Source organism: Labrus bergylta, chromosome 24, assembly GCF_963930695.1.
Source record: "Labrus bergylta chromosome 24, fLabBer1.1, whole genome shotgun sequence".
NCBI classification, from domain to species: Eukaryota; Metazoa; Chordata; class Actinopteri; order Labriformes; family Labridae; genus Labrus; species Labrus bergylta.
The window spans coordinates 13,034,383-13,060,988 of record NC_089218.1 but is presented as its reverse complement, the minus strand read 5'-3'; the positions used below and the strand labels follow the sequence as shown (position 1 = coordinate 13,060,988).

At 42.1% G+C, this 26,606-nt stretch overlaps 1 protein-coding gene across 1 annotated transcript in view; it reads right to left on the bottom strand.

The window, feature by feature from the left end:
- The window catches only part of nid2a (nidogen 2a (osteonidogen)), a 41,211-nt gene extending 16,795 nt beyond the window's left edge, over positions 1-24,416 (bottom strand). The window contains exons 1-16 of the mRNA XM_065951821.1: positions 24,156-24,416; positions 22,413-22,598; positions 22,108-22,224; positions 13,124-13,225; positions 12,870-13,009; positions 11,653-11,785; positions 11,237-11,557; positions 10,623-10,734; positions 8,614-8,653; positions 8,215-8,324; positions 7,994-8,127; positions 7,805-7,916; positions 7,205-7,405; positions 6,889-7,119; positions 1,600-1,746; positions 929-1,057 (exon numbers count right to left, since the gene is read on the bottom strand). Coding sequence (XP_065807893.1) covers positions 929-1,057; positions 1,600-1,746; positions 6,889-7,119; positions 7,205-7,405; positions 7,805-7,916; positions 7,994-8,127; positions 8,215-8,324; positions 8,614-8,653; positions 10,623-10,734; positions 11,237-11,557; positions 11,653-11,785; positions 12,870-13,009; positions 13,124-13,225; positions 22,108-22,224; positions 22,413-22,598; positions 24,156-24,362 — 2,422 coding nt within the window. The 5' untranslated portion in view covers positions 24,363-24,416. The remainder of the gene's footprint in view (positions 1-928; positions 1,058-1,599; positions 1,747-6,888; positions 7,120-7,204; positions 7,406-7,804; positions 7,917-7,993; positions 8,128-8,214; positions 8,325-8,613; positions 8,654-10,622; positions 10,735-11,236; positions 11,558-11,652; positions 11,786-12,869; positions 13,010-13,123; positions 13,226-22,107; positions 22,225-22,412; positions 22,599-24,155) is intronic.
- Between the last annotated feature and the right edge of the window lie 2,190 nt (positions 24,417-26,606).

Sequence of the window (26,606 nt, the reverse complement as noted above, 5' to 3'; positions counted from 1 at the left end):
TTCAAACCAGGAACCTCCTCACAGAGAGGCTCCTGACAGACGGGGATTGAAACCAGGAACCTCGCTGTGAGGTGACAGCCCCAGCCACTGGACCTCCGTGCAGCCCCATACTGTACTGCTTCCTGTTGCTTGTATCGTATCATACGTTGAGTGGCTTTAGCTAATTTCTTTGTTTGGATGGAGCGCAGCCAAAGTTCAAACCACTATAGGGGGATTTCATTCACTTTAGAGAAAAAAACAACAGCTGCTGGGAGCATGTGTTGAAACAATTTCACCACAAAACAAACACATCAAGAGATCATGTGTCAGACTCTCCAAGTATAACTGTTGCCTTAGTGAAAACTAAAATAGAAACTGTGAATAAATAACCATGGTATGCCTGAAATGGTCTTAATTCTGGTTTCTTTTTGGGGGAAAAGCTCACAGCATGGCTCTGGGGATAGAGAAGTGTCTCAAAAAACATCTCAACAATCGTTGCACTGACTGCCATGAAATGTACTGACGGTTAATGTTCCTCTTGGGGGCCAATGTTCCAATCCATCTGCGGCCTTACCATGAGTCAGCACATCTTCAGACTTCTCTGAGTTCATAGCTACATTTCTTTGGTAAAGCTTAACACATGGTTTATCAGCCCCACACAAAATACACAGAAAACCTACAAAGGACAGTGTAGGGAAGACTTGCATGTTAATGTGTACAGCATGTGGCTTCTTGCTGTTGTGTAATCCAGATGACTTCATGTAAATCATGTTTGTGGGGTTGTTTGCATTTTCAGTCAAATATTTTGTTTCCCTGAATGTATAAACACAAAGCAGTATCTGATACCCAGCTGTTTGTCCCATTTCTTCTTCTTCTAACAATTCCTGGCCCTCATTGTCTGTACATGCTCATGTTATGTCTCTAGAGCTCTCCTCTCAATGCAACTTACCAACACAGGTACGCCCATCGAAGCCGAACTCGTAGCCGCTCTGGCACTGGCAGCGATGGCTGCCCGGCAGGTTCACACACTGAGCGTGAGCCCCGCAGGAACTCTGGTTCTCAGCACACTCGTCTACGTCTGCAGGGAGAGAAAAGGAGGAGGAGAGGAGAGGAGAGGAGAGGAGAGGAGAGGAGGAGGAGAGGAGAGCAAAATAAGTTTACAGAGGAGAGGAGGAGAGGAGAATAGCGGACGAGAGGAAAGGAGGGGGAGGAGAGGAGAGGAGAGGAGAAGAGAAGAGAGGAGAAAAGAGGAGAGGAGAGGAGAGGAGAGGAGAGGAGAAGAGAAGAGAAGAGGAGAGGAGAGGAGAGGAGAGCAAAACAAGTTTACAGAGGAGAGGAGGAGAGGCAGACAGGAGGAGAGGAGAGGAGAGTAGCGGAGGAGAGGAAAGGAGGGGGAGGAGAGGAGAGGAGAGGAGAGGAGAGGAGAGGAGGAGGAGATGATTCATTCCATGCAACCTGTACTTGACCCCTATCACACGATGGACAGATGTTGATGGAACACAGGCACGCTGCCATGAACTGTCTTTAACGTTGTCTACATGTGTTTGTGCGAGTGTATAATGGAGACAGACTGCGTTCAATTAAGCAAAGGCACTTTGTAATGCAGTAAGACAAACATACCATAACAGTTGCGTCCATCTCCTCTGTAACCAGTGGCACACTGGCACTGGAAGTCCTGGCCCTCCAGTGGGATGCACTGCGCTGTGGTGTCACAGTCGTGATTCCCAGCGTAGCATGGGTTCACCAGCTCTGGCCCGGATGGCTCAACTGCAATGAAGGAGAAGAAACGATATAGAACGATTTGTATTTGAATGCACCATGCTGAAACTAACATTACGCTACCTATTGGACCATGGATGTCAAAACACTTCAGGAAGGCAGATTCTGCATCCAGAGGGACATAAAAAAGGAAAACGCACAGCACAAACTGCAGGACTGCAAATGTCCTTAATTGAGATGAATTGGGATGTGGATCAGCTCGAGTCACATGATTGTAGCGATGATTACAAGACAGCCCTAACCAGACGCACATGTGAAATCACTCCAGACAAACTCCCAGAGGACATTTCCTCTGAGGAAGTGACTCCCTTCACGTTCTCAATATTCAACATATGGATGAAGTTAGACACACGTATACATGAGAGAGAGAGAGAGAGAGAGAGAGAGAGAGAGAGGCAGACGGACGAGTGAGCGGATGTGTGGTCGGGGTTTCCTCATAACGACGCACATGAAAATCAAAGACAAAGACAAACCTCAGACATTTCAGGAAAAAGAGCCCAGTTGAGAAAACCATGGGACATGATCAGAAAGGAATGAGAGAGAAATATAGTTATGCTCTAATATGCACGCAGGCTGCCACTGAAGCTTCAGTGTTTAGCCAGCTCTTCCTCAGTCTTCAAACCTTTCTTTGCTCTAACATCTCCAAGTTTTTCAAAAGCATTTTTTTCCTAGTTTGAGCACGTTCCAACTGTATCATATCATCTTGTGTCCTATAGTTTTGAATCGTACTGTATCAAATCATTTCCTATGGTGTTGTATTTTATCATTCCGGTTTGAAGCGTCTTGTATCTTATTGTTCCGTATCAGGAGTTACCCTTTGATTCCCACCGATAAAACAGTTTGGCTTTAATTCCAAGCAAAAAAAAAAAAAAACACTTCTGATGGCTGAAAAAACATATTTTTCAAACTTCCTTACTCTATTAAAACCTTTCAGTGTTTGCTAGTTTAACATGTTGTTGGCGGTTTGGAGTCCAGCCTGCCATATTGCCAACATATGAGCATTCTTCTACAATAATAAGAAACATAAACCACCCAAAGGAACATCAGTAATAACTGCTTTAAATGATGTGTAAGTGTTAAAGGATGGTCTTTACCATCATCAGCTATAAAATGCAAAGACACACACACACACACACACACACACACACACACACACAGAGACCTAAACAAAACCAAACGCACAGACATGCAGCACAGCTTGCTCCCATCTCCTCCAGCCAGAGGCCAACTTTGGCTCATTATCAAAGAGCGAGAGAGAGAGAGAGAGAGAGAGAGAGAGAGAGACTCTTCAAAGTGCTGAATGTGGCTGAGAGGACGAGGAGATGAGAGGGCGAGTAGCATGTGGATGGGAGAGAAGACCGAGGGCTAATTAGAGAGAGAGAACACACACACACTACACTCCATCAAAGCGTGGACTGCAGTTTCCCACCTGTAGCTTTTTACTCCTCCACACCAACGGGCTGGTTTCACAGAGGCGTAGCTGTAACTCTGTCAGGGTGGTTCAAGGTGACGTGACCCCTCTTTAAATCACCCTGAACTGTTTTATCTATCATCGATTACTTTTACTGACACAGAGGAATGACCTGAATTTAAAATATGGTGGTTTGAAAAAGGAAAAGGTTTTTTTTTTAGCAGCTTTGACTTAGATGAATAACTTAAAGGGGCAGCAAGCGGCCGTGTTGCTCCAGGTCCAGACGAAATGTCTCAATCTGATCCAGAATGTCCTTCAAACTCATGTGGAGTTTAAAATCATTTGTCATTTCTGATACTTTTTCTATCAGTTCAGTGTCTGAAGGTCTCCTACAATCTCACATTCTCATGACATCAGTGGGCAGCTATTCTACCCGGCAACCAACCCCCCCCTCCAGAAAATCTGTCATTGGCTGGGATATTATTTCCCAGAAAGTGTAAGACCCTTGAACACACACACACACACATACACCACTTAACCCGTGTTTACAAAACCCCTGATCCCTGAAAGCTCTTCCAGCTGTGCTCTGGGTGTATCACTGTGTGTGTGTGTGTGTGTGTGTGTGTGTGTGTGTGTGTGTGTGTGTGTGTGTGTGTGTGTGTGTGTGTGTATGTGAGTGAGATGTGTCATCATAACCTTTATAATCAGCGTGTTGACATTTAAATGGCAGAAACTTGGTCTGAATTCAAACACAGGGGGAAACGTTGCTTTACTCTCTTAAACCCCTTTTTCTCCTCTTCATCTTTTGACCGTCTCTGTTGGTGTGTTTCTGGTTTCCATCAGACGGAGCAGGTAAAGAAAAGTGTTGACAGAAAAACAACATGCTGTATGACTTTACACATCCCTGGTGTTCAGCTGGTACCTGAGGGAACAGGCGATCAGATAATGTGAAGAGAAGTTAAAGGGATACTTCACCCATTTGCATTAATCTTTGTATCATTAGAAACCTGGTAGTATTTTTGAATGGTCGTGAATCCTGCCCTCATTTTCCCCTGAGATGGGAAATCTTTGTATTTCTGAGTCTGAAAAGGAGCTTCCAGTGACGCAAAATGACGATATTTGCATCACTGGAAGCTGTTGTGAAATTTCTGAGAAGTGTGCTGAGCAACTGACCAATAACGACAGAGCGGATCGGCAGACCAATCAGAGCAGACTTGGCCCATGTGGGGCTCTGCAGTGGGGGCTCAGCAGAGCGTAGCTAACGGACTCAGAGCGTAGAGGGAGCAAGGCGGAGCAGTACATGAAAACAGACACTTTTTTCGGACTTTAGCTATTGTGAACGTACAAAAGTAGGAACATAGATGAAATATACGAACCCCAAAAAGGGCATAATATGGGTTCTTTAACGTCCGCCATATTGCTTGGAAGCTATGCTAACAGGCTCTATGGAGAAAGCTGATAATGGTGAAAATATAAATATAGCGGCGAGACGGTTGCTGCCGACAGGCCGGTCTTGTGTCTTGGCCGCTGGCCGCCGGGGCTGCCGGGGCTGCTGGGGCCACCGCGACACAAGACTGGCCTGTCGGCAGCAACCGTCTCGCCGCTATATTGCTGGACACTGCCGGCCGCTGCCAGCTCAGCAGCCGAGACACAAGGCCTGCCTGTCGGTGGCGGTAAGGACGAGGAGCCCGGGCCGGCTCGAGCTGGGGCAGCCTGGTAGTGTCGGTGCTCTCACTGTTTGCCTATGAAACAGACACATAGAGTCTGTTTTCTGTCAGGAATTTCCAAGATCAATTCTAATCCCTCTGGGATTAATTAAGTATTTCTGATTCTGAACTAGAGGATTTTAGTGGGAGTGGCCTACGGTGCTGTGCATTCTGGGATTTGGTGTCTTTCATCCACATTTCTACTACATATATGACCCAATGTCAACACAGATTTATGTTTCAACGGGTGAAGTATCCCTTTAAAGACAAAGAAGGGAAGGTGTGAGAAAGAGCTGTGAGTTCCCCTTCTGTGCAAAGATTCCCATTGAAGTGGATCCAAACAAAAACCTCTGTTTGTCCAGCTGACTCACACGCAATAAAGATTTAACTGCAATTAAAACATAAATAGGAAAAGATGCTTGCCACACACACACTTCCAAACACAAGAAGAGATACGGAGTAGCAGAAATGACGCAAGAGAAACACAATATTAATTCCACATTTACATTTTCATGAAACTGTATTCATCGGCTCTAAAGGTCTCTTTCAATGTGCACAGCCAGGTCAGGAGAAAAGTCCTTCTGAAGGGGTCGAGACATTTTCAGGAGTGTACATGTATATTTGAAAACAGTTTTCCTTGCAAAACTCAAATCGTTGAGGCCAAACTTCCTCTCCATAACCACAAAGGATTGTGGTTTCAGTTTTGTGTTTCTGTTACCACAAAGTACTTTGAGGAACCAGAGCCAACTATGAGACGGCCATTTTTTTTCTCCCCACACTGTTGCATCATGCTCAGATCTTACTCAGGCTTTCAGAACTCTTCAGTTTTATCTTGCTGCTCATGCTACAACGTGCACACTCAATTCAAACGTACCGATAATGTGCTTCAAAGCAACCAAACAAGAGGAATATGAAAAGTCAGCTGTGACACAGTTATTAGAGAGAGAAAGAGAAAGGAGAGAGAAAGAGAGAGAGAGAGAAAGAGAAAGGAGAGAGAAAGAGAGAGAGAGAGAAAGAGAGAGGGAGAGCGAGAGGGAGAGAGAGAAAGAGAACGAGAGAGAGAGAAAGAGAGAGAGGGAAAGAGAGGGTGAGAGAAAGAGAGCGAGAGAGAGAGAGAGAGAGAGAGAAAAGAAAGAGATAGAGAGAGAGAAAGATGTTTTAAAATCTTTTTGTCTGGTTTCGACGTATGATTTACCCTCCACTCACAGTGTGTGTGTGTGTGTTTTAAAGCTGAGCTGTCTCTAACTCAGCACCGTGGTTTGGCTGAGGTTTCTGAGCAGCACTGTAACAATTACTTTAGGGGTCTGGTCTCTAGTTGTGGCTCAAATTTTCAACACCTTCAGTGTGTTACAGACTGACAGTCGCTCAGAGACTGTTCACACACAGCAGTGATGAATATACTGAACGTCCCTGAACACCGCTCCTGTCCTGTTTCCTATGTGATTATCCAACATGACACAAGATTTGTTTCTTCATATTGTGTTTCTATTTAAGAATAACTCAAAGGTTTTTTGTCAGCTGCTTTTCCCAAACATGCTAAAGTAGCATTTCTCAAATGATCTTCTTTTGAAGCCCACATGCTGAGTCAGCGCTCTGTTCCTGCCTTTTGAGTGTGTTTTGAATGACCGCTGGAATAAAGAACAAGTTGCTTTGCAGGAACTAATTAAGGTTTACTCTCCAGATTCTTTCATCACAGTTCCAGTCTCCTGAGGGGAGACGACCTCTCCAACAGACGACCTCTCCAACAACATGGGCTTCTTAAACCCTAAAGCCTGAAGTCCAGCTCATTTGAGTGTTGCCACTGTTTGTAAAATGAACTTTCATACTAAGAGGAGGATAAGGAGGATGGATGATAATAAACCCAATCTAAGAAACTTCTTAAGATGGCAGTATTGGTTAGCTTTACAGTCGATACGATTTCCACTTCTCCTTAGCATTTAAAACCTGCGCCCTATTGTTCAAAAGGTTTCATCTGGATTTGGTCCTCACTGTTTGTGATGCGTCGGGACTCACCTCCCACCGGGCTGATCTTGTTGGTGATGGCGTATCTCAGGATGCGCTCCTCCTTCACGTACATCACAAACACCCTCTCCATGGAGATCTGCAGCGTCTCCGGAGCCGGGGCGCGGTTGCCGTGGCGACAGTCGCGGTAGGTTATGTTCTGCTTGAGCTGGAACGAGAAGGACTCGGAGCCCCGCTCGGCCGAGACCGCCGTGAACTCCCTCACCGAGGTGGAGGTGGCAACTGAAGGGAACAGAGATTAAAAAGTGTTGATGCAAATACATGCATCACATATTACACACCTGTCTCATGGGGTTGTCATGGTTACCAGATGGGTAGTACTGGTAGGTCTCCTTGAAGGGGTCCATGGTGATTTCAGCTCCAGGGGGCAGGAAGGGCACGTTTCCACTCAGCACAGTGTCCACAGTCAGGTGGTTGTGGTCGTCAAGGCCACGGCCCGTCTGGATGATTGACAGGCGCTGGTTGCCGGGGTAAAAGATAACCTCTGCATGACGAGTGAACTCAGCGCCTGGTGACACAAATAATCAATCAATCAAAATATATCTATCCAACTTTCACTTTGGATATTTGAAGACATTTAAAGAATGTCTGCAATAGTTACATCTGTAGAGAACACACACACACACACACACACACACACACACACACACACACAGCTGCTTTCTGTTAGAGAGGGGAGTTGGAAGCTTGATATCACACCACATCCCTGGAGACAATACAGCTGGCTGAGGGACACACACACACACACACACACACACACACACACACACACACACACACACACACACACACACACACACACACACGGCAAAGGACTTACCCCATCTCTCCACACATGTGCTCCAGATGCAGTATGTAGAAAGCAACACACACACACACACACACACACACACGAAACCGAGTTTACCTGTGATTTTGAATCCTGCTTGGCTATTGGGCAGCTCCAGAGCAAACAGCCATCCAAACAGCTCTCCGATTGGTGCAAGGGGCATTAGAGCCCAGCCCACCGGCTCAGGCACCTGACCAATCAGCACAGAGTTTACAAAAGAAGCAACTTTTTAAGATTCTTTGTGTATTTAAATGTTCAGGCTCCAACCTCGCTGATGGCGGTGTACGCTCGACCATCTCCCACCACGATGTAGGCGTGCAGATCGATGTTGTTAAGCGGCACGGGAGTCGAACCCACGGTCACTGTCCCGCTCACCTTCCCGCTAACTCTCTGAGGAGCACCTGGACGAGCAACACAGGGATTACATAGTTTAAAATTTAAAAAACCATAGAGTCAAAACATCAATAGGTTAGTGATGGCACTCTTACCCTCAGGTAGACAGTGGCGTCCGTTTCCATAGAAACCAGCCTGGCAGTGACAGCAGAAGCCTGAGGGGTAGTCTGAGCACAAGGCATTCTGGGAGCACTGCTGTTGGAATCTAGAACGGCAAACACAAGGGAGGAAAGAAACAGTGAGCTCCTGCTTCTTAAAGAGCATTTTCTCTTGCTGTCAAATGCATTGTGTCAAATTACCCACAATGCATTTTTTTATTAAACATAATTGAGATTAAGACGGGCAGCAGAGATAAGGAACAACGATCAGGTTTACTCGTTTCTCTCTAACTCTAGACTCCAGATTGTTTCAATTTACATTACTGATAATGACTCAAGTCACATCACACGAGGCATTTCAATATATCTTCTATGTAATGAAAAGTAATGACCTACCTGGCACATGTTTCCTTATTCTCTGTAGTGTACTGAATCACTGAGAGGAAGAAGAATTCATTAGTGTCATCTTTTGATTGTATACACAGTTTAATAAACACCATATTTAAATAACAGCTCGCTGTCTCCAGTCGCTTAGCCTACAAATCAAAACGTAGAGGCGTCATTTTCAGTTTTCAATTCAGAAGTTTTGTCTTAAGTATTCTTTTGTTTTGTTTTGAAGGCTTTTACCTTTGCTGATACTTATGCATTGAATCTACCACATAGCATCTGCCGCAGAAGCCCGACATGCACTTCTTCACAAATGTAACTGTGCATTGCAATGATGCAGACAGCAAGCCCTGTGATTGGTCAGAACATATTTACTGCATTTACAACGTTTAATGAATCACCGCCTTTTTTTGTTTTATTCTGTAACAGGACAAATTCTAATCAGCTGCTGCTCAACATTAATCAGCACACACACACAAACACAGTCAGACACACACACACACAAACACACACACACACACACACACACACACACACACACACACACACACACACACACACACACACACACACACACACACACACACACACACACACACACACACACACACACACACACACACACATTCCTTGCTGCTTCGTAAACTCCCAAAAGCATTCAACATGTTTCAATACATTCATCAGATAAAGTCTTCACTCGTAACAGACAAAAAAAAAAGAAGATGTACACACAACGTTGTGTAAAACTACAGAACACACACATCTAAACACTTTGTGATGACGACTCTGTCTGGAGATCCTCTGTCACGCAGGCAGTGACTCACTCTGTTGTTGGTTTATTTGGAATAAACAGAAAACAAATCTGGAAAGTCAGCATGAAAAGTGAAGTTGAGCAGACAAAAAACAAAGAACAACATGTTGCTCTCTCCAGTGTGCATTGCTATCTTTTTTTAAATTTATTATTTGGGTAAAAAGCTGATTTGGGATCAAGATGCAGAACTCTATCATCCTCCAGGGGCATCACACACACACACACACACACACACACACACACACACACACACACACACACACACACACACACACACACACACACACACACACACACACACACACACACACACACACACACACACACACACACACACACACACACACACACTCTCTCTTAAACACACTTGTGCCAGCTCTTCTGAGGGAATCCCACATGATAATACCTCTTTTTTTTATGTTTTCAATCAATTTCATGAACAGTAAAACCAAGTACACTGCACACACACGCTTCCTTCAAAACAAACTCTTCTAAAATATCCTTTTTAATTACAACAATCAAGAATTATTGTTTCATGAGACCACAAGCTGCTGATTAGGGGATTAAAAAAAAACTTCTGTATTAAACTTTCAGAAATGTCAAACCGTTGACAGAAAGTTCTCTCAGCATCCTTTAATGAAAAATAAAAAATGTCATCACTCCAAAGTGAGTGAAACGACTTAATAAGAAGAAAACATGCAACTCCAAGAGACCCTCTGAGCCTTATGTAACCGGGCAGGTTGACTGAGGACTCATTCTTATTTACAGCAAAAAAGCCTGTGGGAGGAGCTGCGAGGGAGGGAGTGCAGGACACACACACACACACACCTGGGAGCTGCCCCAGCACAACGGCTGTATTGTGCTGCCAGCTGCTGCAGCAGAGGGCGAGGTAAAGTTACCTTTCTGTTTCTCAAAGTGACCGTCCATTCATCGGTTTTGTAGAGAACTACGCACTACCATACACAAAAATATTCCAGGAGAAAACAGACTTTGTGAGATGCTGAAATTGAGTCCCATTTTCTTTTGCATTGTACAAAATATTATGATTTAAGAGAATTATTGTTTCATGAAGTAAAACCTGAACTATTGGGGCGGACAGATGTGCAGAAACTGGAATGGCTGTTCAAGTTTGATGTGTTTGCTCATTTTGTTTCAAAAGCTTGGAAAGATGGACAAATAATGTGCAATATTTGGTTTTGTCCCTTACCTCCTGTGTCGAAATCAACATCGTCTTCATCCACGCTGACCACGTGACCTCCGGGGGAGAGAGGGGGTTCGTTCCTGTGGGGGGGGTAGACATCCACCACCTCCAGAGGAGCCTACAAATACACATGCAGAAGGGAATATGTCATTTTATTTTTGTTGTTGTTATTGAGAGCTAATCCAATTCTTTTGTAACTCTCTCCAGATGAGCTAGGATCTGTGCATACTTAACATGTTGTATACAGTGTTCAGTGTCATGATGGCAGCTTTGACTGTCTCCAAAACAGCGTTCCAGTAAAACCACAACATTTACAAAAAAAGCAGCTCTAGTTACATATCGTTATTACTAAACTCTGCTTGAACCGCGGCTAAAATGTCTCCGATTTTGTTCTTATTAAATGCAATCAGTGATGTTTGAGAGTTCTTGATCTGATGCCACACCACACCACTGTCTGCATCCTGAAGATAAACCGTCTAGTAGCTGTGAAATGCTTGTAGTTGGGGGTTGTTTGACTCAAAGCCAGTAAGAAACCTCATGTTTAATGTTCCTTAATGCAAAACACAATACAACACACATTATGGTTACTTTTGGCCAATGGGATCCTTGCTTGGTGGTACCTGTGGCTGCTGGTCCTGAGTCTGCTCTGGACTAGGTGGAGCATAGTGCCTCTCCACCGGCTCTGGACTGTACCGGGGTTCAGACGTCAGCGGTACATCTTCACTGCCGTGCCGGTTAGAATCCTTTGAAGGGGACGAGGCTGCGTCGGGCCTCGCTGGTTGAAGGGGCTCGGGCTGGTCCCCACCAGCGGGGGCGGGCTGGAATTCAGGGTCCCCGCCTGTCAGAGGGTAATCATCGTCTTCCTCCTCCTCCTGGTTGTCGGGGTCAAAAGTGTTGTCTGGATATTCCTCGAACTCTGCGTACTCAGGGGTGGTGGTGTCCTGGACGAATCAGAGGAGTGATTAGCATAATGTGTCACAAAAAAGCAATTCAGAATTGTAACAAAAAATTGTTTTTTCGTTGTTTTTTTTTTTACCAGAGAAAGACCATGTCCTCCAGCTGGCGGTGTAGCAAGGATGCCACCGATGGCTGCAGGAACAATGTTGTCAAAAGAGTAGCGGTTTCCAGTGTGGAACAGCCAAACACCTGGTATCCCGGTGTTACCGACCCTACAGAGCAGGAAAACAAGCTTTGAGCATTTCCAACATCACAGATTCATATTGTTATCAGACTTATCCATTAAACCTGGGCTTTTCCCTGAGATCACACTTCAGCTCTTGTGAAAGGATGCTTTATATAAGATGCAAAGAACAGCCTAGAAGCCATGTATCTCTTAGACAAGGATGAATGTAAAGGCTATTTTAAGCTAGCTAGCTAGCTAATGGTAAATGGACTTGTACTACTAGTCTTCAGACGACTCTAAGCGTTTCACACCAGATCTCCAAACTGATGTCAGAGGCTGCTACATAAAGTGCCCAACCTCCCAATGGTACAATTCCATTTAACACGCATTCACACACCATCAGCGTAGCAGCAGGAGCACTTACTGTAGCAGTTCTGACTCTACCACTGAGGTCATTTTCTTAGCTAGCCAAACTGTTCTCTTTACTCTTTAAATAAACACGTGTTCCCCACAGCACTGCATGAAATTAAGGCTAGCAGTACAGCAGTGTTGCTCGTTAGCAACAACCCCAAACAGCTAATTAACAACAGCTGCCATGCTCGATGAAACTGCTAGCTTGTAGCAATGAACTTACTACTAGCTTAACCAAGTGCCTTGTCAAAGACAAAGGTGAAGGTAAACCCTTCTTTTTTTGCTAGCAAGCTGCTGAATTATCTTTTTGGGCAGCGTCAGTTTGGCAACTAGCAAACAATGCTAACTTGTTAGCAGCTCTCTTTTTAGGTAATCGTAAAGAAAACACAAGACTTTAATTTATCCAAAACAAAAACCTCTTATTTAATGGTGAGCTGCTCGTTTGCAGCAGCAGCTAACAGCTAACAAACAATGGCTGCTTTGCTCAATTTGACTGCTAGCTAGTTGGTAATTAGCTAACTACTAGGCTATAGCTTGACTGTGTGTAGTGCTATTTTGATTCTCTGTAGCTATAGAAAGTGTTTAAAACTAAAGACAGCTTTCTGACTCATAAATATGAATAGTAAAACACTGGGCGCTAACATTTGCTTAGCTACTTCTAAGGGTTCATTCTGATATTTATCCAGATGTGTAAGGCAGCGTTGAGGGTTTGTACTTACTGGTAGAGGTTTTTCACAGTTTGCTCATCGCTGGTCACACTGTAGTAAGGACCCTCAGTTCGAGAGAAGATTAAATAGGTGATCTCTCCTCTGCTGAAGCCGACTCTAGCAGGAAGTTCTATCTCAACGTTGTACGATTCCTACAGGTACAAATATGCAAAAAATTAGAACAAAATGTTCCTCAGTAATTAGCCTCAGTATCATGAGTTTGAAAATATATCAAAGCTGTGTGTGTGTTGTGTGGAACAGTTTACCTTGGGCCGTGTCCCAAAGAAGTTCAAGCCACCTTCAGGGTAGAGGAAGAGAATGTACGAGTCTGTCTCATCATAACCGATGACTGCCTGGAACGTGTTGACCTGTAAAGAGATAAGAGAGATGAGTTTATCTGAAACTGAAAGGAAACAGGAAGTTTAAGTGTAGACCTTTACGCATTACACTCTGCACGTTGATGAAGTAGAGGCTTTGGGGCTTAAAGGCTTTATATGTGATTTTTTGATCCAGTAGATGTCGCCTTTGAGCACCAGCATGAAACCAAAACAACTCGCACACTGATCTTTATTATGCTCGTATCTTCACACTGCATGTAAATTTACCTGAAATGAGCGTGATCTAGAAACACAGTTAAGCAGTGAGTACAGTATGTTATTCTTCTTTTCTCTAGTCCCTCAATTAAACAACTTTTATACGTGAGGGGAGGAGTCAGCCGGCCGTCCCGGCGATGTAAACAAACTGAAGATAGGACTCTGAAAACTCTGAAAACATCACAGACAGTGGGTCTCGGGTGTTACACCCATTGTAGACAGTCATGACTCACAGAGTTATTTTCAGAGGATATACTTGATTTATATTACATTTAAGTGTGAAAAATTACATTTAAAGCCTTTAAGAAGAAAGAAAATAAATGCATAAAGTTTGTTAAATCTTGATTCTATTTGTTTTGTTTTTCAACTTTCAGATTGATAGGGTTTTAATAAAACTGCATGACTTTAAATCTTGTCACTATGCTTCCTTCGTCTTTGTTTTCTAAGTTAATTTTTGTTTAATTTTAGCTCTTTAAATTGAGACATTTTACCTTTAAAGGGACACACACAATTCTACACTTACAAAATAACTTAAACGCTTATTTGATTAAAAATATCTTGTGATTTTTCAGGCACATTTCTTGATTTTCTTTTTACAAAATGTAGAAGAGTTGCATGTACAACAATCGTGTAATAACCTCTTACTGCCACAGGGGTCACTGTTCAGCAACAGTTACATGAACATGATTTTAAAGGTGCACTATGTAGATTTTGTGGTGAAATTTGAAAGTTGGAGAAGTGAAACAATTCTGCTATATTTTCTGAACTGAACACACAAACTTTACTCAAAGAAAAAATGGATCCCTGGAAAACTGTTTGGAGCTAAAAAGCTACCAGGAGAGTTACGCTTTCACCATAACTTCTTGCATAGCATTTCATCTTCAGACTATAGGGACCACATTTTCCTATTAGAAAAGTGTGTGTATAGAGTTATGAACATTAGAACATGAACATACCACAGAATCTGTACACTTCTCCAACTTTAAAATTTCTCCACCAAAATGGCATAGTGCACCTTTAATCTATATATTATTACTCCTTCAATATGCAAAAATAACTAAACAGATTGATTTCTAAGAGGACCTTTAAGAATATTTTTTAATCTTCAGGAATGTGTCTTAAACATATTTTTCTTCTTCTGGTGTTTAAGAGATGAGGTCACCTCCTGTGTGTGTACACAGTCAACCCCACTCAACCATCTCCAAATTATTCCAACAGTCACACCTCATATTTAAACTTCACACCTCCTCTCTCCTCCTCCCCTCTTGTCTCCTCCTCTTCCGTCCCTTGCTCCGCTGGGAGTCATGTTTAAAATTCACACCCTTCAAACCCCCTTCTTCCGACCACCGCCGATTATTTACATACTGACCCCACAGTATGTGGGTTTCTTAACATCTATTCTGGGTGAATTAGGATAAAGTAAATACACTGAATCAGATGAATCAGTGAACTTCCTTGCATTGGATTGTTACTTCAGGAACTTTATTTCCTAAATGTCAGTGGGCGCTTTTGTCTCATCCTGCCAAAAACCACATTTAGAAAACACTCAGATTTGGTGAAAGAAGGGAAGACTGCGAGTGATCCCAAGTTGTTTTCCTTTGGGACAGAATCACATTATCTGCACAAACACACAAAACATGGACCCAGAAATGCACACACACAAACACACACATCTCAAGCCCCCAGCCCCAGATGTTGATCTCCACAGCTGTCTTCCTGTGTGTCTGGACATCTTTCATGATGATGTTACAGCACTCAAAGCAGACATGGTTACAATGTGAGACACACTTATATAACACAGATGTCCCTCCACCTATAGTACCTCTCCTGTGAACGTATGTGTGTGTTCTTAATTGTTTACATCAACATCTTTAAACTATCTTGTTGTTTGTGGGAGGGTAGGACTTTGCAGCCCCCAGGCTTTGTGCAATTAGTGAGGAGGGAGGAGGAGGAGAAGAAGCTGGAACTACAAGAGGGGATCTGCTTTTTTTTTTCTTTGTCCTTAATATCCCTGTTAAATGTCTGTGTTCTTCTCCCCGACTGCCCCTCCTTCTTCCTGGAAAGGGGAGAGAGAAGATGAGAAGCAAAAGGAGGAGGGAGAGGGGGAGAGCTTTGGACAGATAGAGAGATAAAAGGATGAGGGGGGGGGGGGGGGGGGGGGGGGGGGGGTTGGGATAGTTGGAAGAGAGGCCATAGGTCCGGTTCACTATTGGAGACAAAAATGATTTCCTTCAAAACTATTGCACCTATGGAAAAAAAAACTGTGTCTGAAGAATCTCAACCATTAGATTGGATGGTCAGAGATGAATTCTAATGGCTTTGATAGTCACTTCACTTTTGTTTGCATGGGTACATCTGCCTCAGCTTTACTAGTCGTTTGGTGCGGTTTAGCAAATGTTAGCAATAGCATGCTATCCCACTCAATTTTGGGAACATTTAAAACATGACGCCTGCTCAGTATCAAATTGTCACCAAAATGTAAACAAACAGTGAATATATTTGTAAAACTAGCACTCAAAATAATACTTAATACTACAGGGATCTTTATTCTTCATAATGAAAACAAAATATTTAAATTTCCAGACGCCGGGCTAGCACGGCCACGTCTCACAATCTTTAGTGACAGACACAAGTGTGGTATGGACATTCTCACTTCACTTTGAGCAAGTAAGAAAAATAAGTGTCATTTCCAAAATGTCAAACTGTTCCTTTAATTTGCGGTTCTCCCCTCCTACCCTCCTCGTTTCTGTGTGGTCATCTGCTGCGTTTGAGTCGGTCTGTGTGAAGCAGCCTCACAGCTGGAGGAAAACAAATTGTAGGCAACACACATCAAAGGCATTCAGAGAGTGTGTGCCTCAGTACATGTGTGCTCCCCCCCATCACCCACAACCCTCGCCCTTCCCACAGGGTTTTGTCACACCTTTTTTTTAAAAGAGTCTCCTCACACTGACCAGACACACGCACAGACGTGAATTGTCTCTGGGACTAACAAATGTTTGTTGTCAGGATTAAGTAACATCATCAGTCTGCTGCTCGCTGGAGGTTTGAAGTCTGTAAACACCCGACAGCCAAAAATGAAAGTTCATTCAGTTAGTTCACACAAACAACTAAACACACTTTAATTATTACAATACTGCATTGAAAGTCAATGAAAACACATGAGGTTTGAAGGTGAAGAAGTGTTCTTTCTCGCAAAAAAATAGTCTATAGTCCGAGAAGATGAGGTTAGCATAGCATTAGGCAGAAGTCAAAATGTGTCAAAATATTTTAATAAAGCTGACATTTTTCCTTTGGACAATCTTGCTGTTTACCCCTGTGTCCAAGCTAAGCTCAGCTAGCTCCACTTTAAGATACAAAGGTTTCTTTCTCTGTTGGTGTTTTTTTTAATGGTTTGTTTGGTGTTTTTTAAACAATTATTCCATATATTTGAGAATCATGAAGCAACAAATTAGCTTATTTTAGCATTACAACTAAAAACACCTTTAAGGTTAACGTAATAACATGGCATTGATAAAGCAGGTTACAAGTTGTGGCTAAAGTAAAATGGACACAAATAGAGACACTCACTCTAAAGATACAGTTTTTACAGTTTATGTTTGGATAAAACAATTTCAGAAAATGTAATGGATGAGCTTTGAGAGATGCTAACTCTTTACCCCATTCCATTCTTAATGCTAAGCTAGCGCTAACTTTATTTAAACTTTAGCAAACACTCATCGATCTTCTCATCTAACATCGTGCATGTACAGAAAGTCACAAGAAGAAAACATTCCCATAATGTGGAACTGTTAATACACAAACATGTAGCATAGCCTGTATGACATGATGGCTTAATTACACCTTTGAAAACCTGACAGCTGCTGCTAACACAGAGCAGGTGTTGTGTGGAAGCAATATGATGTCTCATTTGGTGTAGTCTCATCATATTGACTTGTGTTTGGTCTTGTCTAGTGTTGTTTATGTGTTGAGTTGGTTTACTCTGTCTTTATATAGTTTAGTCTAGTCAGCTGATGACTTAAGGGGAATGTAGCTGAACTCATCTCGTCTGTGTTTCAAATAAGTGACTCAACGCTCTGTAGCAAATGGTTCAAATCACATTATAATTATGTAAAGCGGCATCCCACTATGGTTGGCCAGGAACATCCCAAAAAAGAGAGAGAGAGAGAGAGAGAGAGAGAGAGAGAGAGGGAGGTTTAGGATGAATGTATAACACTTGTTTGTTGGTCGCTGGTTTTTCAGCTCTGCGGCCGCAGCACAGCTGCAAACAGGCACCAGGAGAGACGGAGAGCAGCTGCAGTCCAGTTGCCAGCCTCACCAGAGTGCTACAAACGGAACTGCCTACAGCGTGGGAACTGGCACACACACTCACACAGTCACACACTCACACAGTCCAGGCTTGTGGCCAGGAACAGTGCAGTCAGTATTTCACTGTTGTTGTATGAATTTCTTTTGGGGGGTGACATGCCTGTTTTAACTTTAGCTCTAGTCAAAAAGGATTCCCTGCTTTCTTTGAATCTTCAGGAAATTGTACAACGTCAGGGCTTTGTAGGAGCTTTTTGATCCACTCAAGAACACATGGTGGGTAAAACCAAAACCGCTTTTCTTAAATCCTGCAAGCTTTCACAACATGAACGTCTTTCCCACAATTACAAATGAAAGAAAGACGTCTGTACTAGTAATTAGTTAAGACAGAAAAAACTGTAGTCTATGTTTTAGCGGCTAAATTATTGAGCTGCAAAGCCACAACATGATGACGCTAACCCTTGTGTTTCTCTTCTACAGTATAAACAGTTGTAAGAACAATATAACATACTATAAAAGCTAAACACATAATTTAAGGGATTCTCCCTGTGTCACTGCTAGGCCCACATTAAGAACAACAAATAACACTAAAAGACATCTAACAGAGAAGTCTGTCTAATCATTCAGTCTGCCTCATCTGACCTTCACACAACAAATATTAAGCACAAAGCTCTTCAACCACCAACACTTTCACTTTCTGCTAAACATAGCTCTGAGGAGACTCTGAGGGCGGCTCAGACACAGTAATACTCTCAGCAAGGGAACTTGAGGACACATATGCAATATTGTGTACATACCACACATACCATCTCCATTTCAGTGTTTTCATATCATGAGCCCCCCTTTTGGAATGCATCACCACCACAAAGCCCCCAATAACATCGAGCAGTAAGCTTTGAACTATTTATTGTCTTTGTTATGCACTGTAAAATATTCGGAAGAAGTGCATTATATAATCATCCAGGAGGGGGGTCTTCAGGCGTTCTAGCACTAGGTATGTCCACTGAACATTTGAAGGTCATCACCCCCTCTAGTCCGCACCAGAATTAGTATTTGGTAATACAAAGTAGTACTATTTTTATATGTTGGCTTCAGCTTGTCATATAGCCATAGATTAGCTGCTCTTCCCGCTCTACTACACAGATGTAAATGAGCACAGCAACCGGAAAGGATCGTGCAAATTACATGACAATCTGTAACACATTTATTTATATATTTATTTGTATTTTTTTATATACTAACTAAAATTTGACTATTTAGCTAAATATGCTATCTAAATATGCTATGCTAATCTTAGAGCTATGTTGCTAGTATGGCTAAAATTGGCTCTCCTTACGTAATCAATTTGAAGAAGCAGTGTTTTTATGAGTAATAGTAATTTTGCTGTGGTAATGTTGTGGTAAATATATATAAAATGAAATGTCAGTTTTTCTTTAGAAAATTTGCTTCTTAAGCAATTAAAGAAAAGAAGCAGTTAGTTTCTGGCCCAATTCAGCTCTACTGTCAGAGCCCACATGTAGCATTCTGCAGCTAATATTTCAGTTTCTTAGCATATTAGCATTTATAGGAGTGCCACAGCATTCACAAACATGACATGTGAACTAATGTGAGGAATGGTTAGCAAATGCTGCTGAAAGGAAAACACTTCCTATAACATCAACACAGAAGGCCAGACTCGGTGTAAATGGCTCTGGTCATTAGCAAATTGAGCTACATGGTAGCAGATACAACAGAGTGTGTGTTTTAGGTTTGGAGTCGAGTAATTACTTTCCAATTATGATAATAGCCTCTTTTAGACTCATTTCATAGAATACACAAGCCCACCTCTTAGGGATGTGAACTTTCTCTCTTCTGCTCTCATTTCCATCGCTATTTATTCCTGTTTTTTTTTCTTCTCATCTCAGTATCCGGCCCCCAAAAACACCACACACTCTGCTCCCTTCCCCCCAAAACGCTACCCCACCTCGTCAACCTTAATATACATCCTGACACACACCTCAGGTTAATCAGTTCGCACACACATACCAAACTACCCCCACCCAGCACCTCTGGCTAATCACTTCAAAGGGAGATGCTATCAGCGCTAAGAGGGACCCACTGAAGTAAATCCCAGCTGGGACCCCGACTACTTCAATCTGACAGGCCAGTCAGACCCTTTAAATCACACAACACCCCCCCTCTGAGCACATAATAAAACATTTTTCACCTTCAAAAAGTGGAATTCAGCCTTTAAGGAAGGACTTAGTCAACATTGGATAGACTCCTGAGAAGCAATGACTGATTTGTTTGCCTTTCATTAATCAGAATTCAAAGGAGGCGTAAAATAAACCAGACCTTGAGATTTTAGAAAAAGGACAAACAGATGGGGGGGGTGTGGGGGGGGCTTTCCTTAAATCTGCCACTCCCTTCAGCCCTCTACCCCACACACTACAAACCAGGAACAACAAAGAAATGTTTGTTTGATCGATACATTCAGGAGGCTTTACTTGGAGTCTGTCCCAGAGAATAACTTAACCAAAGATTCAAGTGCTCCTCTACTTGAAGCTTTGTTTGAAAAGCTTCATTTCATTTCTTGCTAACGTTGAAGGTTTTTAGGTTTATATGAACGTTCAACACATAATGCTGATGATGTCCTAGTGGTAACGGGATTCATGATGTCTCAACACCTTAAGAATGTGTAGTTCAAAATTGTATGCAATTGGGGAGGTTCCAATGCAAGAAAGCAGGTGAGTTGCATTATGGGAAATACAGGATCCAGTGTTTTTGGATGTAGTAGTTGCTAAAAATGGGATATCTTGGTGTGGATTCATTTGTTTTTGGTTTTTTTTAAGATTTATTTTTGGGCTTTTTGTGCCTTTAATGCAGAGAGAGGACAGTGGATAGAGTCGGAAACCAGGGAGAGAGAGCGGGGAATGACATGCGGAAAGGGGCCACGGGTGGAAGCAAACCCGGGCCTACTGCTTGAGATGAGAGTCTCAACACATGGGACGCGTGGCCTAACCATTGCGCCACCAGTGTGCCCCTGATTCATTTGTTTTTGGCTCTTTCTTTTTAAATGTGTCTCTTGTTAGTGCCCAAACGTTATGGATGTGTAACACTAAATGACTTGAGCGGCCCTTTAATTATCTAAAGACTTGCTAGCATAAGCTAAAGATGCTATTTATCATGGTTCATTCAATTATCCATACTTACAAATTGTTACATTTGTCTTAAGTTAGGAATCTCATCAAATGCAGGGAGTGAAAATATAAACAAGTGAATAATGAAGGGTTACTTGCTTTGGTTTTAAATGGTGCTTTTCCCGCCTGAAATTTCCAATTTTCCCCTTTAATTAGAACCAAATTACATGTTGGACGATCCCAAGAAAATGATGGATGTGTCAAATAAAGTGCAACTGTGAAGTGTGCATCCCTTTAAGGGGTTGTGGGAGAGTTGAAAAAAGGTTCCTTACTAGTGTTTGGGTGCTTTAGCTTTCTCTGCACCTTTAAGAAAAAGCTAAAGACCCAGCTCTTTCATGAATACCTACTAACTTAATGATGATGGTCTCCATATTATTGATGATGATGATGGTAATGACGATGGTTTTTGTTTGATAACGACGACTTATAAGATGGTTTCTATACTGATTAGAGCTCTCAAGAACTGCCCTCAATGTTGTGCTTTGCCTCTGGTCACTTCCTGTCAGCACCTGTGTGTCCAATCAGACTCAAAGCTGATCGTTTGCTCTTACTGACTTTGTTCCCTTTTTTCTAGATCCTTGCTTGTGTTGTACTTACTCTCTGATGTACATCGCTTTAGATAAAAGCGTCTGTACTTGGCTTACTAACAGGAAGGGGAGTGATGTCCAACAGAGCGTGTGAGCAGGAATGGCCGAGCGTGTTTGCGAGTCTACCTGTGAGTGAATTGGAGGAGGGGGGATAATGAGTTGGGAGGCACTTTGATGACCCTAAAAGATGACCTCTAACCGCTTGGAAAGGTTAAGAGGCAGATTAGGAGGGGAAGAGGAATTACAAATGGGCACCCCACCCTTGGCTGATTACAAGTGATGCACATCCTTCAGGAATTTGGGATTGTCTCTCACAAGAACTTAAACGCTCATCTGAGGGATGTGTAGACCTCTGACGTCACAATGGAATAATCAGAAATCACCTTTTTTACATTTTGTGAGTTTTTAAAAAATATTTTACATTTTTAAATTCTATTTTATATATTGTAATATCTTCTTATTCTGTATTATTTAAGTTGTTGCTAGTTCTGCTTTATTTCCTTGTTAATTGTTCAGCACCAATACACCAAGTCAAATTCCTTGTGTGTAAATGTGTAAATGTACTTGGCAATAGAGCAGTTCATCTCACCTTGTTGGAAGGTCCAGTGTGTCGACTTTGTTCCTCATATGCCGCCACGTTCTCCCATGTAGCCACCACAACGTGTGTGGGTGTGAATTTAGAATCGGGGAACCCTCGATGTACCTCCTGGGTGAGCAGATGAATCAATGAATGAGCGAGGGAAAGAAAGAGAAAAGGATGTAGAGTGGACTGAACTAGTGGAAGATGAATTGAAAAAGGAAGATTGGTAGTTAATAACAAAGAACAGAGTCTGAAGTCGACATCCAACCACACAGTTGTGTTGGCTTGTTTCTTGATTAAATGCTTAAACCGACCTGGGCCACTTTGTTGAGCACGCTGGGCGTCTCCGTCACCCTGTAGTAGATCTGTCCTCGCCCTCCGCTGGTGTCGACGTCCGCCAGAAACGGAGCCACTGCGGGGAAATCTGTGGGGAAGCCGTCGTCGACGTACTGCTTCTCCATGGGCAAGTCCTGCGCCGATATGATGCCATTGGTGGCCACCTAGAAACAGAAAGAGTCCACCATTAGTCCAGATGCTGCAGACAAGCTGGGACCCCCTGAATACTTTAGAATCCATCGTAAACCTCCTCTGGGGGGGAAATCTGAAAGGCCGCCTTGAACCCAGGAAACCTCCTAATGAACTCATATCCCCTCATAAAACCTCCTCATAGTCCCCAGGAACCACGTAATGAACCCAGAGATCCTCCCTATAAACCACCAAGACTTCTTGAAGAAACCTCTTGGGCTCCTTAGAGTAGGGGTTCTCAGACTTTTTTAGCCCATGGACCCCTTTCAGGTGAGATGTTTTTCCAAGGACCCCCCTCATTATCATAAAGTTGATAAGCATATATTAATACTATGTAATAATGTACTATGCAGTAGTTTGCAACGATAGAATTAGACTACATTTATACTTTCCAAGTAATTCATTTTATAAACTTTGAGAAAATGTTGGCTCCGAGGTGTTTTTTGTTTTGAGTTTTTTTTTTTTTTTATCGTTGCGCACTATGAAGTGACAGACATGTCACGATCATATCAGAATTCAAAACTAAAGTGGGCGGGAGTATTGGACAAAACAGCTGATTTTATTGGTGCAAGAGGTCCCAGTTTGTAGATATGCTTTTTCAATGAAATATCACACTTTTACAATTGTTTGTAAATTATTCCGAGGTCCCCCAAGGTATGGTTCGCGGACCCCTGGGGTTATATACACTTGAAGAAAGATTACAATATGTGGTCAACTACAAAAAAAAATTTAAACTGTACAAATATCAACTTTGCACCTCCGTGTTGTACTTGTAAGTCACTTCTCATCACTAGTGACATAATAATGGAACACTTTCAGGGACCAGTGTGCATGATGAGTACTTACACTTTTCATAGTTCAGCTCTTTTCAGTTCAGATTTTCATTAAAAGTCGAAACATAGCAGCAAAATAAGATGCAACTGACTATGTTTTTACACTTTGAAACTGTCATTTTTTTCTCATAGTCAACTGCACAGCTCCTACATTGCACCTTTTGGACATTTTTTATTTTTGATATTTTACATGTTTAAATTCAATTGTATATATTGTAATATCTTCTTATACTGTATTATTTAAGTTGTTGCTAGTTCTGCTTTATTTCCTTGTTAATTGTTTAGCACCAACACACCAAGTCAAATTCCTTGTACAGTACATGTGTAAATGTACTTGGCAATAAACCCTGATTCTGATTCTGATTCATTGAAATACTTCTTGCAGCCCTGGGTTCACTGTAATTAAGTTTAAAAATAGACATACTGATGTTATCCATCAGCAGCCTGTTGAGCTCTGTTGGGGGAATTATTCATTCAGTCCTTTAGAAAATGTTTAGATGTATTTCTTCAAAAGTGCAGCATGAGACTCTGAATTCAACAGGAAACAAAGTTAATGAACCATGTGAGATACCCCTCTTGTCAGTGTTAGTTTATTCTCATTCAACAGCTGCAAACATCATGTGAAAAATGTAACTTTTAAGACAATTTGACATCCTGCAGTGATGAAGAAGCATGCAAACAGGATGAATGAGTACTCACATAGAGCTGGGAGAACTGGGAGTCATAGAAGTAGAAAGGTCTGGGCAGGGTCAGCACTTTGGACGTTTCATCGTCGCCCTCTGCCAGGATCATATCTCCACTCATAGAGCCATAAGGGAACAGACCGGACCTCTGGATGGCCGTGACCACGCACGCGCCCACGCTCCAGCAGAGCACGCACGCGGACAACAGCTGGCCTTTCTGCATCGTGGAGCCGGGCTGAATGAGGAGGGAACAGAGAGCCGGGCTGAATGAGGAGGGAACAGAGGGAGAAGCGAGGAGAACTTTCCTCCTTTGCACTCAGCGGGGAGGAGGGAGGGGAGGAGGGGAGGAGTCTAGGCGCGCTCTGATTGGTCGGAGGCGGAGTGAGCGACAGCGGCAGCCCTGGTAACATCTGGCTTGTATTAAGAGAAAAGACAAATAGAGCGTTTTTTAATCCGGATGTAACTCTATCTCTTTCACAACAATGTGATTCAAACACACTAAAACAAATATCATACACAAAAGTGTTTCTTTAAAACTGTTCAAACATCAAAAGTAGAAGGGGAAACTTACCTCCTTAAAAATGAGTATGTTCCTTCATGTATACATAATTTCAACATCCCATAATACTCAACAGATATAAGTCTACTAGCCTACTTTTAGTTATTGCATTGAATAGTTAGATCACAAGTTCATAAGCAGTTCTTCTCTTTATTGAACACTTTAGTTTAAGTGTAACTATCAGACAGTCACACTTTACTTTAGTAATTCTCTACTTGAATAGTAGTGCCACCTAGTGTCTGATCTTCACATTACAGCCTCAATCTTCATTTATAGCACCAATTAAACTGCAGTTCTAAGTGTTTTAAACGGGAGTGGAAAAGTGATTGACAACCGGGGAGTTTGTTCAGAATGATGCACATCGATATGAATTCAATAAAAAAATTAAATTAAATGAATTCAATAAAAAAATTAAATTAAGATGGATGATAAAAATAGATAATTATTAAATGTCTAAGTTCTAAAAAAAAAAATAGACGGGAAGTGACCACACCAACGCACCGGGACTTGAAGGGAGTCACTACAGACTGACTGATGCTCCATGTTTATATATATTTATAATGATAAAGGCAAAGTTCTCAATGATAGCATTTTTTAATCACGGGTTTAAGAAATAAATTGAAATACTAAAAAAAATGTTTTTTACATAAGTACTACTTTAAGCTGCACAACAGCTGAAAGAAGCATCATTTGTTTTTGCTCTGTGGAACAACTACAAGAAAAGAGAGAGAAGGAGCGAAATGAAGAGAGAGAGAGAGAGAAAGGGAGAGAGAGAGAGAGAAAGAGAGCGCGAGAGAGAGAGAAAGGGAGAGAGAGAGATAAAGGGAGAGAGAGAGAGCGAGAGAGAGAGAGAGAAAGGTAGAGAGAGAGAAAAAGAGAGGGCAAGAGAGAGAGAGAAAGGCAGAGAGAGAGAAAGAGAGAGAAAAGGAGAGAGAAAGAGAGAGAAAAGGAGAGAGAAAGAGAGAGAGAGAGAGAGAGAGAGAGAGAGAGAGAGATCACAGCATAGCAAATGAATCTTCATTTGTAGTTTGAATCCTATTTGAAGTTGACCTGTGACCTTTAAGGACGAATGCAAGAATCGGCTTCAAGGGTGTTTACGACCATGTTCAGTCAATTGTGCACAAGACACGACTGGGGGCACAGCTCAGTCTGTAGGGACCTGGGTCACCGGTTCAGGTTCTGGTGCTGACCTAAAATGGTCTGGTAGCCGGAGAGGTGTTGGGGTGCCTTTGATTAATGCATGTGTAACGCACAGATTGAAAACACACAAAGTCTTTACATTTATGTTGGCATGGGAAAGTGTACTAAAAAAAAGATCACAGATTTTACCCAAACATCTTCTGGGTAGAGAAAATGCGAACAGAGTCACAAAGACTACATCTGTTACTGGTCAAAATAAATAAATAAAGGCACTCCTATTATTTAAATTTGTTATTGATTTCTTATCAGACGTGAATCCATCTGTGTGTGTAGTTACACATAGTCACCTGTAGGTGGCAGCAAAGACAAGGCTGACAAACTAAACCACACAACACAACAAAGTGTGGGACAACTATAATGTAGGTTTAATTTCTGGATTTAGCACGTTATCTTGCACATTCAATTGCAGCACTTTTCTTTGTCCTTTCATGAACGGGACCCTTTTTTTTTTTTTTTTTTTTACTTTTTTCACTCATGATTTTGATTTGAGTTATCTTACATGCACTTCCTTTTTAATAGTCTGTAACTATCTCGATATTTATCATGTGCTTGGATGGATTATTGTTCTGTAGACAAACCCTGAAACATTTCATCATTCTCATCTCATCATGTTTCATCAGTATTTGAGTTTTTGATTACAGCCTGCTGGCTTCATGTGTGAAATCTGATATTCACTAAATCGATAAAGTCAACAATGATTCAAAGAAG